The sequence below is a fragment of the Hemitrygon akajei genome, chromosome 7 (assembly GCF_048418815.1).
Source record: "Hemitrygon akajei chromosome 7, sHemAka1.3, whole genome shotgun sequence".
Classification (NCBI taxonomy): Eukaryota; Metazoa; Chordata; class Chondrichthyes; order Myliobatiformes; family Dasyatidae; genus Hemitrygon; species Hemitrygon akajei.
The window spans coordinates 174,314,908-174,333,683 of record NC_133130.1 but is presented as its reverse complement, the minus strand read 5'-3'; the positions used below and the strand labels follow the sequence as shown (position 1 = coordinate 174,333,683).

At 42.2% G+C, this 18,776-nt stretch overlaps 1 protein-coding gene across 5 annotated transcripts in view; it reads right to left on the bottom strand.

Annotated features, from left to right (window-relative positions):
- Positions 1-18,776, bottom strand: part of ralgps1 (Ral GEF with PH domain and SH3 binding motif 1) — a 726,899-nt gene that overhangs the window by 508,083 nt on the left and 200,040 nt on the right. For all 5 annotated transcript variants that reach the window (XM_073052641.1, XM_073052645.1, XM_073052644.1 and 2 more), the window contains 2 exons: positions 10,883-10,990; positions 9,081-9,131 (listed from right to left, as the gene is read on the bottom strand). In XM_073052641.1, coding sequence (XP_072908742.1) covers positions 9,081-9,131; positions 10,883-10,990 — 159 coding nt within the window. The remainder of the gene's footprint in view (positions 1-9,080; positions 9,132-10,882; positions 10,991-18,776) is intronic.

The following is an 18,776-nucleotide window of genomic DNA, read 5'->3' as shown; positions in this document are numbered from 1 at the left end:
AAAAAATACAAATTTCATGACATATGTGCGTGATGATAAACGTTATTCTAATACGGATCTATTGTGGACTGAGAGTAGGAAGGGGGCAGGGAGAGGGGAGTCATGGTTGGGAAAAGGGGAAGGGAGAGGGGAGGGAGCAGGAATCACCAGAGAGACATTCTGTAATGATCAGTAAACCAGTTGTTTGGAATCAAATGACTTTGTCTGGTGTCTCGAGGCTGGGTGTTTCTGCACCCACGCCACCCCCACTCATGCATTCCTTCTCTGCCACCTATCCCACACCCCTCCCATGGTGATCCACCCTCATCATTCCCAACATCCAGATTTATAAACTCACTCTCTACTCTATGTTGACAAATATAGTACAGTGCAAAAGTCTCAGGCACCCTAGCTCGGGTCAGCACTGAGGGACAAGGTGACCATGTTGCTACTGAATGTGGAAAGGAGTTAAGGAGCCTACTTTTACTCTTCATGCCATCGAATGTAACTGAGTGAACACAGCTGGACTTTGCACAGAAAATCCTCAGCAGATGCCAACTGGCTTCCCATCTAATGCCAAAAAGAATGCTTCGGGTAGGAAATCAGGTAAAATCACCAAAGAAATCACTGAAACTAATTACCAATAATCTGTGCAACCACCAAAATCGTAAACTTTCTGAAATATCGAAACTATTGGCCTGGTTAGTGAAAAAATATCAGTAATTGCATCATGGTCTGTAAAACTGTTTCAATTATTTAAATGATCCGTGGTAACCTGGAACTTCACGCTGTGCTAATGAAACGCAGCCAACTGAAATTAACTTACAAGCTCTGATTAATCATCTTTATTTTAGTGATACAGAACAGAGTGGATAAACCCTTCCTGCCCTTCGATCCACGCCACCGCAGCAGCCCCCCACAACCCCGATTAACCCTAACCTAACCACGGGAGAATTTACAATGCCCAAATAACCTACCTTTGGCCTGCGGGAGGAAACCGGAACACCCAGGGGTAAACCCACGCATTCCACAGGGAGAACGTAGAGATTCCATATGCAATTGTACCGGAATTGAGCTCTGAATTCTGGAATGCGCTAAGGGCTACACTACTGTGGCAAATGCAGCCATACCACACCGGATTTAGTCATCAAATATAAACTCAAGCGGAAAACAAAAGCCACCACTCTATAAACTCTGTCGGAACACCACTCCCGGCATCCATCATACCACAATCAATACCCATTTTGTACAGAAAGGGATATGGCTGGTAGCCTGAAATGTAAACCTCACAGGCAAAGAGTTTTTATTACGCTTCCTTGAAGTTCAAGCTTTAAAGAAAGATTTATTATCAAAGGACGTATATGTCACCTTTTTCATTTTCTAGCAGGTATTCATTGTCGATACAACTGAATCAATGAAAAACTAGACACAAATGCTGGCAAGGAAACAGTGGGCAAAAGAAGACAGTCTGTGCATATAAATAATAAGAAGTGAATATATAATACTGAGAACATAAGCTGCAGAATCCTTGGCCCATCTCTAATTGCTCAATGCATTAAACATTAATTTTTGTTTCAAAGACAAAATGATTCTTTAATATCACAAGAATTTCTTGTATGTAAACTTCCAGAGCAATTACTACTTGAATTTTTTTTCAGCTTTGTAAACTGCCAAATAAAGCATTGTTAAAATCAAATCAGTTGAATTATGGAACAACTAAGAATGATGTGATTCTATAACTCCTTTCATTTCATCAGGAAACACATTTTCATATTTGAGGACATCATCCAAAAGGTGAATCCATCACAAAGGACCCCCATCACCCAGGACATGCCCTCTTTTTATTGCTACCATCAGGGAGGAGGGACAGGAGCCTGGAGACACACACTCAACATTTTAGAAACAGCTTCATCCCCTGTGCCGTCAAATTTCTGAATGGTCCATGAATCCAGTACTTTTCCCCCTCTCTTTTTGCACTACTTAATTAATTTATTTTTATATATACTTATTCTAATTTCTGTTTTTATGACTATGCATTGCAATGTTCTGCTGCTGCAAAACAACAGATCTCACCACATTTGTTGGTGATATTAAATTGATTCTGATATTAAATCTGACTCTGATTCTGTCCCGAGGTCTCTCTGCTATCAAAATTGCCAGCACTTCCAGGGTATTGTTGTAAAATCTGGTGTGTGGCTGGCAGAATGTACACTACCCTATATTTTTTCTTTTTGCATTACTTATTTAATTTCATATACATGCATAGCATATATTTCTTATTGCAATTGACAGGATTTGTATTATGTATTGCAATGTACTTCTGCTGCAGATCAACAGATTTCATAACATATGCCATCGATATTAAACCTGATTCCAATTCTAACACTGGACAATTGCATTCATTTGCTATAGATAGGGAGTAAGTGCAAGATCATTTCAGTGGTTACCACATTTAAACCAGTTAACCAAGTAGTTAAAAGTTAAACTGTTGAAGGTTTGCATCCTTCACTTCCTGACACGTGGAAAAGAGCCTCCTCTGTCCCTCAAACTACCATCAACATTACAACTGGTGTAATTGCTCACAGCTTACTGATTGCAATTGACTATTTCAATCCATCACAGACTCCAACCTGAAATCTGCAACACTGCAAGAATTGATTTAATTTTACTTTTTCTCCCCCTCGTGATTTTAGATTCATTTCCCTGTGGGCATACTCAGCAAATCTATAGAATAGTAGCTATAATGGGATTAAGGAAAGATCAACCAGAGTGCAGAAGACAAGAAACTGTGCAAATGCAAACATAAATAAATAGCAATAAATAACAAAAACATGAGATAATGAGATAAAGAGTCTTTAAAGTGAGATCATTGGTTGTGGGAATATCGCAATGGATGGGCAAGTGAGCATAGTTCTCCCCTTTTATTCAAGAGCCCGATGGTTGGAGGGGGGGGGGTCGTAACTATTCTTGAAGCTGGTGGTGTGAGTCCTGAGGCTCTTGTGCCTTCTATCTGATGTCAGCAGTGAGAAGAGAACATGACCTGGGTGGTGGGGATCTCTGATGATGGATGCTGCTTTCCTACGACAGTGTTTCACGTAGATGTGCTCAATGGTTGGGAGGGCTTTACATAATATGTATCGGTCCAAATCCACTAACTTTTCAGGATTTTCCATTCAAAGGCGTTGGTGTTTCCATACCAGGCCGTGATTCAACCTGTCAATATACTGTCCACTACACATCTATAGGAATTTGTTGAAGTATCCGATGTCATGCTGAATCTCCACAGACTCCTAAGGAATTAAAGGCATGTGGTGAACGACATATACCTGTCTGGACACGCCCCCCCCCCCTCGCTGACTGCTCCTGTGGCTCCTCCCACGGACTGTGGCTCCTCCCACAGACCCCGGTATAAAGGCGATTGGGGCCTGAGCCCTGCCTCTCAGTCTCCAGGATGTAGCATGGTGGTCAGTTGCTGCTTGTTCTTTCTTCCAGTCAATAAAAGCCGATATCTCGCCTCATGTCTCAGAGAGTTATTGATGGTGCATCAAGGCACTTCTGTGGTTTCTTCACAATTGCACTACCCCATTAGCGAGTCACTCGTGGAGCAGAGAAACTGAATTGTGCTGCTGCCTACGTCAGCCAGGCAATGAAGGCATCTGTACATAAGGAAGTGTGCAGTCTAACACAGTGTGATCGTCTCAGTCGCTTTTCTTGTGATTGCAAGACCCTATTGTTAATGTGGAATGCCACAAGTCCGAATCACTGGTTTATTGGTGGAGAGCAGGGGCAGTATTGCCTTGGTTGTAGCAAGGACTAGGCCTCAGGTCACAGTCGCCCACTTCCAGCCTCCCAGGAAGGACAGACAGAGTCAGTGTGCTCCAGCAGAGGCAGCTTTTGTGTGGAGTTGGTGCTGCCCCCTAGTGTTCGCTCAGCAGAAGACTGCTGATTTCTGCAACATTCATGGACTCAGGGTTTGGACTGTATTTTTTTTTGTGTGACTGTATTTGTGTAAGTGCTATATGTGCTTTGTGCTGTGTGTGACTGTTGGTCCTGTGTGTTGCACCTTGGCCCTGGAGTAACGCTCTATCGTTTGGCTGTATTCGTGGGTATTCATGTATGGTTGAGTGACAATTAAACTTGAACTATTTGAACTATGACAGTGCAGTGACCCGGGATCAGCTCCTGTCGCTGTCTATAAGGAGGTAATGTTTTCCCAGTAACCGCGTGGGTTTCCTCCCACATTCCAAAGACATACAGGTTAGTAGATTAATTGGGTGATGCGAGCTCGTTGGGCCAGAAGGCCCTGTAACCATGCTGTATCTCTAGATAAAGTAATAAATGACAAAAACTATTTTTCTTCAATGAGAAAATTACAATGGCCCATCTTGTTAAATAGCTCAATTCTGGTGAAGATATTCCCATCAAGTAAGTGATAATGCTGGGAGTTCACCAACTGGCATCACTAACTTAGCAGCAATCCTGAAAACAATCAGCAACACCCAAACGAGGGAAATGTCCATAAGTGTCTCACAGGAGGTCTGATGAAGAGTGTCTTGTGCTGGGTTACAAGGAGACAGATTGTCAAAGATCAAGTTAAATTAAGCATCTTGGAGATTTAGAGAATAGTTTGAGGGAAGAAAATCCAATAATAAACATCAGCATTGATCAATGTTGATCCTTCTATCTTATCATGAGGTTCACTACTCTGGGGACTAATTTTTCTACACATTTAAATGTTTAACAGAATTCTTTGCTACTCTATTTTATACATCTGGATTTAAAATTAGGATTGTTTCAGCTTTCTTCATTCTCCTGACTTCTCCCCGTAACCTCTGATGCCCTCACTAATCAAAAACCTATCTACGTCTGTTTTAAATATACCCAATGACTTGGCCACCACAACTGTTTGTGGCAATGAATTCCACAGTTCCACCAACCTTTGGTTAAAGAAATTCCTTCTCATCTCTTTTCTAAAGGGGCATTCTTATATTCTGAGACTGTGTCCTCTTGTCCTAGACTCCGCCATTATACAAAACATCCTCTCCACATCCAATCTATCTGGGCCTTTCAACAGGGAAGGCATTTCAGGAATGCTTTCCACTTGCCTTAAAACTGACCCACAATTGATGGAGCTAATAATTCTGTAATAGACACATGGTCACTTTCCACACTGCCTCAGAAACTCATTCCATGGAATTCTAGAGACAGAGTTGAACACAGTGACATGGAAGTTTAAGGATTACTGAAGAGGGTGAGAAATTCAGTCACGTCTCTTGGCATTATCATCAGAAGCATACAGTAAGACAACTCCTTAAATGTGCAAATGCCCCTAAGTGCTTTATAGCAGTGATTCTCAACCGTTTTTTGGCCACGGTCCCCTTAGGAGCTCTCCTCAGATTCCAGGGCCCCCCTTTTAAACAGGGATACAACACGAACAGATAGACAGAAAATCATTTATCATTGAACACCGAGAAAACAGGAACATTCCAACATACTGGACAAAACTTTAAAAAAAGACTGTATGAAATTAAACGTCTATCGGGCCTAATGCGATCCTTGAGCTTGGTGCTTTTCTGCAAGTTTCATGATATCGGGCTCCAAATTAGACAATGACAGTCAGAGGTCGCCTCTTGTTGTGATATCAATTCTGTTCCTCGATTTTGTCAAGGAAACTACCTCGCAGAATCCGCTCTCAACCAAATATGTTGAGGGAAAGTTAATAAAAAATCTTTGGGCTTTTTCCCACAGTGTTGTAAATTTATTTGGCAGATCACTCTTGATCCAGAAATCTTTTTGAAACTGACTGAACTGACGACGTCCCGTTATATCACTCTGAAGATCAATCAAACTCTTCTGAGTTTCTGCCTCAACTTGGGTGGGTTGTACTTCAAATGGATTCAAAATCCAATCCGGGATACCAAGGTTTAACAGGTCATTAAATCTTTCTTGTATATCCTCGTGTATCTGCTTGAGATGTTTCACATAAACAGTAAGGTCATCGTCCTTCAGTGCCTCTGCGATCATCTTCAGGTTTGGAAATTGTAAAAATTCCCGACGTCCCATATTGTGGCAATAGACTTCGAGTTTCTTAATGAAAGAAACAATGGCTTCCTTACAACCTACGAGGTTACTGTTATTGCCCTGTAAGGTCTTGTTTAACCAATTAAGTTTCTGAAAGATATCTAGGTTTCTGATATCTGAGATAACTTCTCACAGTTTTCAGTCAGTGGTGCCCTTCAAATGTGCCGGGGCCCCCAAGGTGGCCAAATGACCCCCGTTGAAAATGGCTGCTTTATAGGACCATTGCTGAATAAAGACAGATGCTGCTCAGCATAAGGACTTATTAGAACAGGTGATCAGAAGCTTGGACAAAAGGGTTAGGTTCAAAATAACATCTAAAGAGGAAAGAAGAGATTAGCTTTGTTTGTCACATGCACGTTGAAACAGACAGTAAAATGCATTGGCTGTGCCAAATCAAATCAGCGAGAATTGCGCTGGGCAGCCTGCAAGTATCACCACACTTCTGATGCCAACACAGCATGCCCACAACTCAATAACGCAGAACACCAAACATCCTCGGAACGTGAGAGGAAATCTGAGCATCCAGAGGAACACATGCAGTTATGGGGAGAACATACAAACTCCTCACAGACAGCGGCAGGAATCAAACCCTATTGGTGCTACTGTGCTTTCCACCAACCCTTCCCCCCCACCCCCACCGCCATTGTAGTTTAGGGTATCAAAGAGGCATTGCAGTTGAGAGCATCAACTCTTGAGCTTTGGACCTCTTCAGTTGACGATGTGGCTCCTAATGGTGGAAAGACCCCGTACAATGAATAAACACGATTGGAAGAGCATTGGTATTAAAAAGCAGATTGTAAAGTGTCACATTCAGCCTTGATGTGCTCACTACCATCCAAAACTAATCTTGCTTCTCTAACAGGGACACAACTCTGCAATCATTTCTGTTTAATGAAAAGTTGTTTACATTTTGAAACAAATTCCACAGATGGACAATTAGCAAATTCCACTTTTTTCAAATATCTCACATTGAACCAAATTCCATTGGATGGACAAGATTGTTAGTGTTGCCCAAAGGGTCAATGGTGCATTTGAAAAGTGACTAATCAAATGAAACAATACATCCTTTGATGCTATGAAGATCAAAATTAATTCTGAACCTTCATCTTAAATACAACCAATAACTTGGCCTGTACAGCCACCTGCGGCAATTAATTCCACAGATTCACCACCCTCTTACGAAAGAAATTCCCCCTCATCTGTGTTCTAAACGGATTCCCTACTAATCTGAGACTGTGCCCTCTGGTCCTAAACTCACCCACTATAGAATATATCCTTCCCTATCCACTCTCTCTAGGTCTTTCAGTACTCGACAGGTTTCAATGTGATCCCCGCCCCCCCTTATACTTCCAAATTCCAGTGAGTACAGGAGCAGAGCCATCAAATGCTCCTCATACATAACCCTTTCATTCCCAGTATCATTCTCTTGAAGCCCCTCCGGATTCTCTCCAATCCCAGCACGTCTAAGGGTCCCAAAACTACTCACAATACTCCAAGTGCATTCTGCCCGATGCTTTATAAAGCCTCAAAATCACATCCTTGCTCTTATATCCTCGAACCGTCGAAATAAACGCTAATGTTGCATTTGCCTTCCTTACCACTGACTCAAACTGCAAATTAACCTTTATGAAATCCTACACAGCCCCTTTGCACCTCAGATTTTTGAATTTTCTTTCCATTTAGAAAATAGACTATGCCTTTATTCCTTCTATCAAAGTGCATGACCATCCAGTTCTCTATATTCCATCTGCTACTTCTTTGTCCACTCTCCCATGCTAGTATCTTTCCTGTAATACCATGAGCTCTTATCTTGCTAAGCATGTGTGGCACCTTGTCAAAGTCCTTCTGGAAATCCAAGTAAACAACATCCACTAACACTCCTTTGTCTATCCTGTCAGTTACTTCCTCAAAGAATCACAACGGATTCGTCAGGTAACTTTCCTCTGAAAGAAACCATGCTGACTTTGGCATATTTTATCATGCACCTCCAAGTGTCCTGAATTTCATCCTAAATAATGGACTCCACCATCTTTCCAACCACTGAAGTCAGACTAACTGACCTACACTGTCCCTTCTTCTGCCTCCTTCCCCTCTAAAAGAGTGGAGATACATTTCCTGTTTACTAGTACTTCAAAACTATTCCTGAACCTAGTGATTCTTGAAAGATCATTACTAATGCCTCCGCAGTCTCTTCAGCTGCCTCTTTCAGAACCCTGGGGTGCAGTCTATCTGGTTCAGGTGACTTATCTACCTTCAGATCTTTCAGCTTCCTAAACACTTTCTCCTTAGTAATAGCAACAACACTTACTTCTGCCCTCTGCCGCCCTCACAGGAGTCAGAAGCCAGAATAAAATGGTGTGGGAAGGAGTACATGATGGCAGATGATGTGATCTCAGGTGAGGGGGGAAGGTGGGTGAGTGGGAGTGTGGTAAAAAAGCTGGAAGATGATATGTGGAAGAGGTAAAGGGCTGAAGAAGAAGCTTATGTAATAGGAGAGGAGAGTGGACCATGGAAGAAGGGGGAAGGGGGGTATCAGGGGGAGGTGATGAGCAGCTGAGGAGAACAGAAGGGGTAAGAGGGTAACTGGAATGTGAAATGGAAAAAGAGAGGAGGGAGGGCAGAGAAATTACTGAATGTTATTGAAATTGATGTTCATGCCATCAGGCTGGAGGCTACCCAGGCCGAATATCTGTCTCACTTCAGACTTGATGTTTGACCTCATCAAGTTTACATTATTATACATAGGAACGTATAACAATAGAGCAGAAGAAATTATTCAAACTATGACCATTGAAATCCATCCCAAGATTACAGTGGGTCTTTATTTTGATATATATTTTTAAATATCTCCTCGAAATAAATTTCTTGGAACTTACCTCTATGAATAACAGTCATGAAACGAATGCAAAAGTGAAATTATTCCAATCAATACGGAAATTTAATTCACAATTAAAATGTCAATGTCAACCCCTGATTTCCACCTTCCAAAAATCAATCTCCTATATAAACTTTCATCTTACCTCAGGTTGGATTGCTTTAAATACTGGGACATCCATTAAAGTAATCTGGCTCTGCAACATGAAAGAAAATGACCAATTTAGTTAAAATTTCTGTATTTTTTTTGCTCCAGGCACAATATCCAGAAACATTCCACCTTCAGTAGATTTTCAGACCTGATACCAAATTTGTGTCTAAGACAGACTTAAGAGCAGTTCTAGTTACAAATATTTGCAATCACTGCAGAATTGTAGGAAAGAATCCACATTTCATTGAGCGAAGATTCACTAAACAACTTTTTTGAAACAACTACATTTATTAAATGTTATTTCAATCCAATTATTCCAGTGACCGTTTGCAATCTTCAGGCTCCTTCTGCCTGGAGTACAGATTGGAAAATCTCCAGTTGTTCCACACAATTTGCCATTTTTGAAGGGCACACATCGGTTGGAGTTGGGTGCTCCATTGAGAACCTACTTCAAGAATGTGTAGGCAACACGAGTGAATCTGCAGATGCTGGAAATAAATAAAAACACAAAATGCTGGCAGAAGTCAGCAGGCCAGACAGCATCTACGGGAGGAGGTAGTGACGACGTTTCGGGCCGAAACCTGATGAAGGGTTTTGGCCCGAAACGTCGTCACTACCTCCTCCCATAGATGCTATCTGGCCTGCTGAGTTCTGCCAGCATTTTGTGTTTTTATTCAAGAATGTGTGTTCGGGGGAAAAAGATCAGCTCTCAAGTCTAAAATCATTCCAGCACAGAAGACAGGGCATTCAGGCCACCAAGCCTTTTGTAGGCCAATCCTATCACAACCATTCCCTATCATCCGCATCACCCCTATCCCCCATAATTGCAAATTACTTTCCCCATAAATATCTGTCTTATTTTGATTGGAAAGAGATGATTCATTCAGTTTCCACCTGCATTGAGGACAGTAAACACAAGATCATAACCAACCATGAGTGTGCGATCCCTTGCAAACTTTGCCCAGCACTTACCTGGTCTTTCTTGATGCTTATAGTCCATACTTAGGGTCCAATTTCAATTCTTATGATTGCCCAGGTTATAAAGATAATGGCATATAAATACTTTGCTCTCCATCTTTGCTCAGCGTATGTCCTGCGCATTTATTATTGTGCATCACTGTACTAGTCACATCAGGTAGGAGCGAAGGGAATAAGTTACGCATCCATGCTTACTTCGGGGCAATTTCTAGCTTGGGACCGCAGAGATAACTGCTGACTGCTGAGATAACGCTCAATAATGCTTAAAGGTATGATTGCTAATTGCTAATAAAGGACCAAAATAAGGAATTCGACTCGTCTGCACAATCATTGGAGCCGTGGGCATGCCACGCAAGTATAAGAACTCCATCTGGGGTCGCAGGCTGGTGGCAATTGTTTTGCTTTGATTTTGGATCAATCTTTGCCATTACACTCAAGTAACAAAACACAGAGTACCACCTAGAGCTGGAGTTCCCAACCTGGGGTCCACAGACCCCTCGGTTCATGGCACAGAAAAGGTTGGGAACCCCTGATTTAGAGTATCATATAGAGTCATAAAGAACTACACAGAAACAGGCCCTTCAGCCCATCTAGTCTGTGCTGAACATTTTACTGCATTCAGTATAATATTTTCCCTGGATGACAAGTTACTTTCCGGTAGTATTTCAATCCTCATATTTCTATTCAATATCACAGCTTTTGAACTGATTTCATATCTGGCTAGGGGACCAAGAAATACATGCTGCTGAACAATAAAATTCTAAAATGCCGGCTCAGGCCGTACAGAACTGGGATATCACACCACATAACTTTACTTACCGCAAACTCTTCGGGGGTCACTTTAAGTACGTCAAATACAACCGCATCATAACTTTTCATAGCATAGTCTGAATACTGCCCATCGAGAGAGTCGGAGCTGCTGCTGGCCTGTAGGAAACAAGGAAGAAGACTTAAATACAACTTCAACTCATCCGTTTGATCACCTTTCTTATAAAATTCACTTACATGGAGTCAAGTGAAGTCAAAGTTATTGCAATGCGCTGGAGGAACTCAGAATGTCCATAATACCAGCTCCTAATTCATTGAAAGTGGCGTCACTGGTAGATAGGTCGTAAAGAAAACTTTTGGCACATTGGCCTTCCTAGATCAAAGTACTGAGTACAGGAGATGGGATATTATTTTTAAGTTGTATAAGATGTTGGTGAAGCCTAATTTGAAGTATTTAAGTAATTTTCCTTATATATTGGAGGCTGACTTGTTAGATACTATTATGAATATGAACCCCTTGATGAAAAGTTCTATTGGAAGAATTTATAATTTATTATTACAATGGGATAAGCGCCCTTTACTTAAGATTAAACAGGATTGGGAGAAAGAACTCAATTTGACTTTTATATGGGAGGATTGGATGCGGATTCTTAAGTTGGTTAACTCTTCCTCAGTCTGTGCTAGTCATTCACTGATTCAATTTAAAATTGTACATCGTTACTATTGGACGAAAGAGAGACTTTCTAAAATATTCCCCAGTGTTGACAAGTATTGTGATAGAGGTAAAACTGAGATAGCCACACTGACACATATGTTCTGGTCATGTTCTATATTAAAACCGTTCTGGAAGTCAGTCTTTTCGACAATTTCTAAAGCAATTAGAATCAATTTACAACCTAATAAATTGACTGTGCTTTTTGGAATAATTCCTCAAAATATTCATGGTATTTCTCTGTCTGACCAACACGTTATTGCATTTGTTACATTGATAGCTAGGAGGGCCATTCTGTTGAATTGGAAGGATATATCAGCTCCTACTTTGCCACAATAGTTCTCTCAAGTGATGCTGTGTCTCAGTTTGGAGAAAATTAGAAGTCCAACCTTTGAACCTTTATTTGATTTTGAGAAGAGATGGGGCTCATTTGCTCGTTACTATCATTTCAGTTAACTGATAGATTTCCTCCACGATCTAAGTGTAAATTTTGTTTTGATATATTTTTTCTTCTTGTTGGTGGTTTGATGTTTATTGTTAGAAGCTTTCTGTATGACGCCTGGCTCCGGGGTTGTGCCCTCAATGGGTTCTTCTTTTTTCTCACTTTTCTTGCTTAGTAGGGTTTTTTTTTAAATTCACAAAAATTTTCAATTCTTTAAGATAAATTTTTTTGAGGCATTGTAGGTGTTGTTACTTCGATGTACCCGTGTATTTTTGAATAATAATAATAATAAAAAGATTTGAAAAAAAAAGAATGAGGTATTATGTACAGTTTTGGTCACCTACCTAAATGAAGGATGTCAATAAGATTGAAAGAGTGCAGGGAAAATTTACAAGGATGTTGCCAAGACTGGAGAACCTCAATTGCAAGGAAAGGTTGAATAGGTTTTAACTTTATTCCTTAGAACATAGAAGATTGCGGTGGGATTTAATAGATATACACAAAATTATGAGGGACATTGACAGGGTCAATGCAAAGCAGGCTTTTTCCACTGAAGTTGTGTGGGACTACAACTAGAGATCAGGTGTTAAGGATGAAAGGTGAAAAGTTTAAGGGGAACATGAGAGGGAACTTCTTCACTCAGAGGGCAATGAGAGTGTGGAACAAGCTGCCAGCACAGGTGGCGAATGCAATCTTGATTTCAATATTTAAGAGAAGTTTCGATAGGTACATGGATGAGAGGGGCATGAAGGGTTATGGTTTGAGTGCAGGTTGATGGGACCAGGCAGTTTAAATGGTTTGGCAAGGACTGGATGGGCCAAAGGGCCTGTTTCTGTACTGTAGTTTTCTATGACTGTGTCAGGCAGCGTCTGTGAAGGAGAATGGACAGTCAATGTTTTGAGCTTTATCAGGACCAAATGAAAGAACTCAACATGAAACCTCAGCTGAATGTTCCCCACCATAGATGCTGTTTGACCGGCTGAGTTTTTTGAGCACTTCACATGTTGCTCCAAATTCCGGCATCTGCAATCTCTTTTGTCTCCAAGTCAAATGTATCATCACATGCACAAGTATGGTGCACTGATATTAGTTTAATATTTTTACCATTTACTAAAATACAGTAAAAAGTTTGTCTGGCATGCTATTCATACAGATCAACTCATTACACCGTGCATTCAGCTGGAATAAGATAAAGCAATAACAATGCAGAATAAAGCATAAAGGCTTCTGAAAATGTGTACGGCAGGTAAACGATGAAGTGTAAGATCATAACAAATGCAAGATTGTGAGGTCAAGAGTCCATCTGATCATACAAGGCTTTGATAACAGTGGGATTGTCTCCAGAAATTGTCCTTGAGCCTGGTGGCACTTGCTTTTGGGCAGATGGGAGAGGGGAGGATAGAGAACGATGAGCTGAACTTTGTCCACAACTCTCTGTGGTAACGTGCAGAACAGTTGCCAAACCAAACTGCTATTGTCTAGACAGAACACTTTCTTCGGTGCAGCGAGAAAAACTGGTAAAAATCGATGGGGATGTGCTGAATTTCTTTCTGAGGAAGCAGAGGCATTAGTGAGATTTCTTGGCTATGAAGGTTTGACCAGGACAGGCTATTGGTGATGCTCATGTGTAGGACTCAAAGCTCTCAACCTCAACAGTGAGGGAGAGGTGCAATGAGGAAGCTGCTTGCAACAGGATCACAGGCACGTAGGTTCACCCAGAATACAAATCATACAAACAGCACAAAACAAGACATTAAGAGCAAAAAGGTCAATAATTCCCAAAAGTATAACAAAAAGCAACTATTATCTTCAGAGAGTGTGTGATGCATTGCTTTATACCGGTGATGATGGTGCTATTTAGCATGTAAGGGCTCTAAATGGAATTGCTTCTGACAGCATGTCTGCTGACTTTGGCCAGGAAACCCGTCCTCTGGAGCAACGTCAGAAGACTCTCTGTATTTCATTAGTCTCCTATGGACAAATAAACTTGAAACTGTCAGCTATTCATGAACAGTATTGCCAACAATATGCGTGAAACACAGCCAGTGCAAAGATAATAATGAAAACTCACTTTCCATCACAAGCCAATTTGAAAAAAATGCCAATGTTGACATGAAAACACGAAGTCAAATACTGTGGGGCAGGACAGAGGAAGGCAGTTCTCATACATCAGTCCATCCTCGCCAACTGACCAGCCCTTCCTTGCCAGAGGGTATGTACACCTGAAGCAATGCCCTCAGTAATGGTGAAAGGTTCAAAGATTCAAAGTACATTTATTATCAAAGTACGTATGCGGTATACAACCCTGAGACTCATCTTCTCACAGATTGCCACGAAGCAAAGACAACATCAAAGACCCCCTCCCCCCACACACTAAAGTGAACAAATCGCAAAACAAGTGATAAAAAAATAGAATATAAAACACAAAAACGAGAGAGTCCAGCCATGTTCGGTTTGGGTCCACTCAGGTGGGCCTCATCTTGATTCCCAATCCAGCTAACATTCTTACTTCCATATTTCCTTATGATAATAAAGCCATTCAGCCCATTGCATTGCTGCTGGCTGATGGACAAATCACATTCCTCCATTAATTTTCACTCACCTGCACACAAGGGTATTTACAGTGGTTAATTAACTTACCAATCTGCATGATTCAGAGTCACAGACTATTCCTAGACCATTCCATGGCCCATTCCAACTAAGATTTCCATCTAAGCTAACACTCACCTATCCCACTAAAACTCACCTATTCATGTACCCGTCCAAGTATCTTTGAAATATTGTTAATGTACCTGCCTCAGCCGCCTCATTTCAAAAACACTCAGGGTGAAAAAGCTACCCCTCAAATTCCCTTTAAATCCCTCCCCTCTCACCATAAACCCATGCAACTTAGATCCTGAATACAAGAGATTCAAGTTAAAGTCAAGTCAAGTCACTTTTATTGTCATTTCCACCATAACTGCTGGTACAGTGCACAGTAAAAATGAGACAACGTTTTTCAGGACCATGGTGTTACATGACACAGTACAAAAACTAGACTGAACTACGTAAAAAAACAACACAGAAAAAAAAGCTACACTAGACTACAGACCTACCCAGGACTGCATAAAGTGCACAAAACAGTGCAGGCATTACAATAAATAATGAACAGGACAATAGGGCAGTAAGGTGTCAGTTCAGGCTCTGGGTATTGAGGAGTCTGATAGCTTGGGGGAAGAAACTGTTACATAGTCTGGTCGTGAGAGCCCGAATGCTTTGGTGCCTTTTCCCAGACGGCAGGAGGGAGAAGAGTTTGTATAAGGGGTGCATGGGGTCCTTCATAATGCCGTTTCCTTTGCGGATGCAGCATGTAGTGTAAATGTCCGTGATGGCGGGAAGAGAAACCCCGATGATCTTCTCAGCCGACCTCACGATCCGTTGCAGGGTCTTGCGATCCGAGACGGTGCAATTTCCGAACCAGGCAGTGATGCAGCTGCTCAGGATGCTGTAGATGTTGGAAGTCCAGAGCACAGTAGCATTGTAGTTTGTACAATGCTTTACAGTGCAGGCGACCTGGGTTCAATTCCTGCTGCTGCCTGTAAGGAGTTTGTACATGCTCCCTGCGGCCGCGTGGGTTTCCTCCGGGTACTCAGGTTTCCTTCCACAGAGCAAAGACATACCGGTTAGAAGATTAATTGATCGTTGCAAATTGTCCCACGATTAGGCTAGGATTCAATCAGAGGATTTTTGGGTGTGTGGCTTGAAAGGCAGGAAGGGCCTATTCTGCACTACCTAAATCGATCAATAAAGATTTTATGTGAAGATCCTGGAAGTGCTTGCAGTATCTGGAGCAATCAACAGCAGAGACCTCAGGACAGAATCGGTGTCAGAGTGTGTATCAGAATCAATTGAATATCACTGACAAATGTGGTGAAATCTGGTGTTTTGCGGCAGCAGAACATTGCAGTACACGGTAACAAAACTACCAATTAGAATAAGAAGTGTAGATAATAAGAATTAGAATAAGAAGAATAAAGATTAGAATAAGAATAAGCAGGATGGAAGGCAAAATGGAACAAAACTGAACAAGACCTGACTTTGAATGCAACCCAGAAAATCTGTTTCTGAACTAAGCGAACGAATAAAGATGGAACAGGGTTCTTTTATTGCCCCAGGGACGTAACATTGCAGCTACACAAGGCCATAGTACATCACAGGCCGTCAGCAAGTTGGGTACGTTAAGAGGCACAAAAGCGATAGTGAGAGTAGGAACTTGGGAACCTCACGCTGCACACTAGGAGACGCTCCGCACTAAGTGGAGCCGAGTTATGTTCTTGGATCAGTGAAATGTGTGCTCTCCAGGGTGGCATTTCCAACCACAGCAAACAAGTTCATTCACCGGACAACATGTAATGAAGATGACATGTGGAGAACTCTGAACTGAAGTGCCAAATTCCAGACCCGGACCCAGACAATAAGTTCATTGCTCACTCCCGAGTGAAATTATTAACAGAAAACGATTGAACATCTGTAGTCGTGGTCTCACCAGAAAGCCACTTCCCCCATCCTCCAGTCCTCTCTCCTTCCACTGATTCCTTCCTGGACTTTCATTAGCTTCCCAGATTTCTGTTTCTTTTTGGGCATGTCTTCTTTTTATATTCTATTTATCTGTCTATTTATCCAGGGATAACAGGCCCTTCTGTCCAATGAGCCCAATTAGACCCATGTGACCAATAACTCTACCACCCTGTACAAATTTGGGATGTGAGAGGAAAGCGAAGCACCAGGAGACAATCCATTCAGTACCCGGGAGAAAATACAAACTCCTTACAATCAGCAGTGGAATTGAGCCTAGGTCGCAGGCACTACAGTTGCATGAGAGATTGTGCAGATGCTGGAAATCCAAAGCAACACACACAAAGTGCTGGAGGAACTCAGCAGGTCAGGCAGCATCTATAGAAGTGAACAAACAGTCGAGCTTTTGGGCCAAGACCCTTGTTCAGGACCGGAAAGGAAGGGGGAAGACGCCAGAATTAAGAAGTAGGGGGAGGGGAAGGAGGAAAGCTGGAAGGTGATTGGTGAAGCCAGGTGAGTAGGAAAGGTAAAGGGCTGGAGAGAAAGGAATCTGAGAAAGGGAAGTGGGAGGGGCACCAGGGGTAGGTGATAGGCAGGTGTGAAGAGGTAGGAGGCCAGGGTGGGGAATAGAAAAAGAGGGAGGGCAAGGGAATTATTTTTTAACCAAAGGGAGAAATCAATATTTATGTCATCAGGTTGGGGGCTATCCAGACAGAGTACAAGGTATTGCTCCTCTTCCCTGAGGATCTACAGGGAAGTGCAGAAGGCTAACTGCTAGGCCACTGTGCTGCCCTTCAAAATACTGACTTTGGTGAACCCAACCCACAGCTTTGAATTACTTGATTGTGCATCAGAAGAGCCTAATTTTTATTCTCTTTTTTCCTGACTGTTCATCTCACGTACAATATCCTGAGGAGGACCTTAGCCCAAAACGTCGACTGTTTACTCTTTTCCATAGATGCTGCCGGCCTGCTGAGTTTCTCCAGCATTTTGTGTGTGATACTTTGGATTTCCAGCATCTGCAAATGTTCTCGTGTTAGTCACATACAATTTGCTGCCTTCAAGACTCCTCATCAATGTCACCTCATCACCATCTCCTCCACATCGTAACGTCACCTCATCACCATCTCCTCTTCACATAACGTCACCTCATCACCATCTCCTCTTCACATAATGTCACCTCATCACCATCTCCTCTTCACATGTCACCTCATCACCATCTCCTCTTCACATAACGTCACCTCATCACCATCTCCTCTTCACATAATGTCACCTCATCACCATCTCCTCTTCACATAACGTCACCTCATCACCATCTCCTCTTCACAAAACGTCACCTCATCACCATCTCCTCTTCACATAACGTCACCTCATCACCATCTCATCACATAACGTCACCTCATCACCATCTCCCCTTCACATAACGTCACCTCATCACCATCTCATCACATAACGTCACCTCATCACCATCTCCCCTTCACATAACGTCACCTCATCACCATCTCCTCTTCACATAACGTCACCTCATCACCATCTCCTCTTCACATAACGTCACCTCATCACCATCTCCTCTTCACATAATGTCACCTCATCACCATCTCCTCTTCACATAACGTCACCTCATCACCATCTCCTCATCACATAACGTCACCTCATCACCATCTCCCCTTCACATAACGTCACCTCATCACCATCTCCTCTTCACATAACGTCACCTCATCACCATCTCCTCTTCACATAACGTCACCTCATCACCATCTCATCACATAACGTCACCTCATCACCATCTCCCCTTCACATAACGTCACCTCATCACCATCTCATCACATAACGTCACCTCATCACCATCTCCCCTTCACATAACGTCACCTCATCACCATCTCCTCTTCACATAACGTCACCTCATCACCATCTCCTCTTCACATAACGTCACCTCATCACCATCTCCTCTTCACATAATGTCACCTCATCACCATCTCCTCTTCACATAACGTCACCTCATCACCATCTCCTCATCACATAACGTCACCTCATCACCATCTCCCCTTCACATAACGTCACCTCATCACCATCTCATCACATAACGTCACCTCATCACCATCTCCCCTTCACATAACGTCACCTCATCACCATCTCCTCTTCACATAACGTCACCTCATCACCATCTCCTCTTCACATAACGTCACCTCATCACCATCTCCTCTTCACATAATGTCACCTCATCACCATCTCCTCTT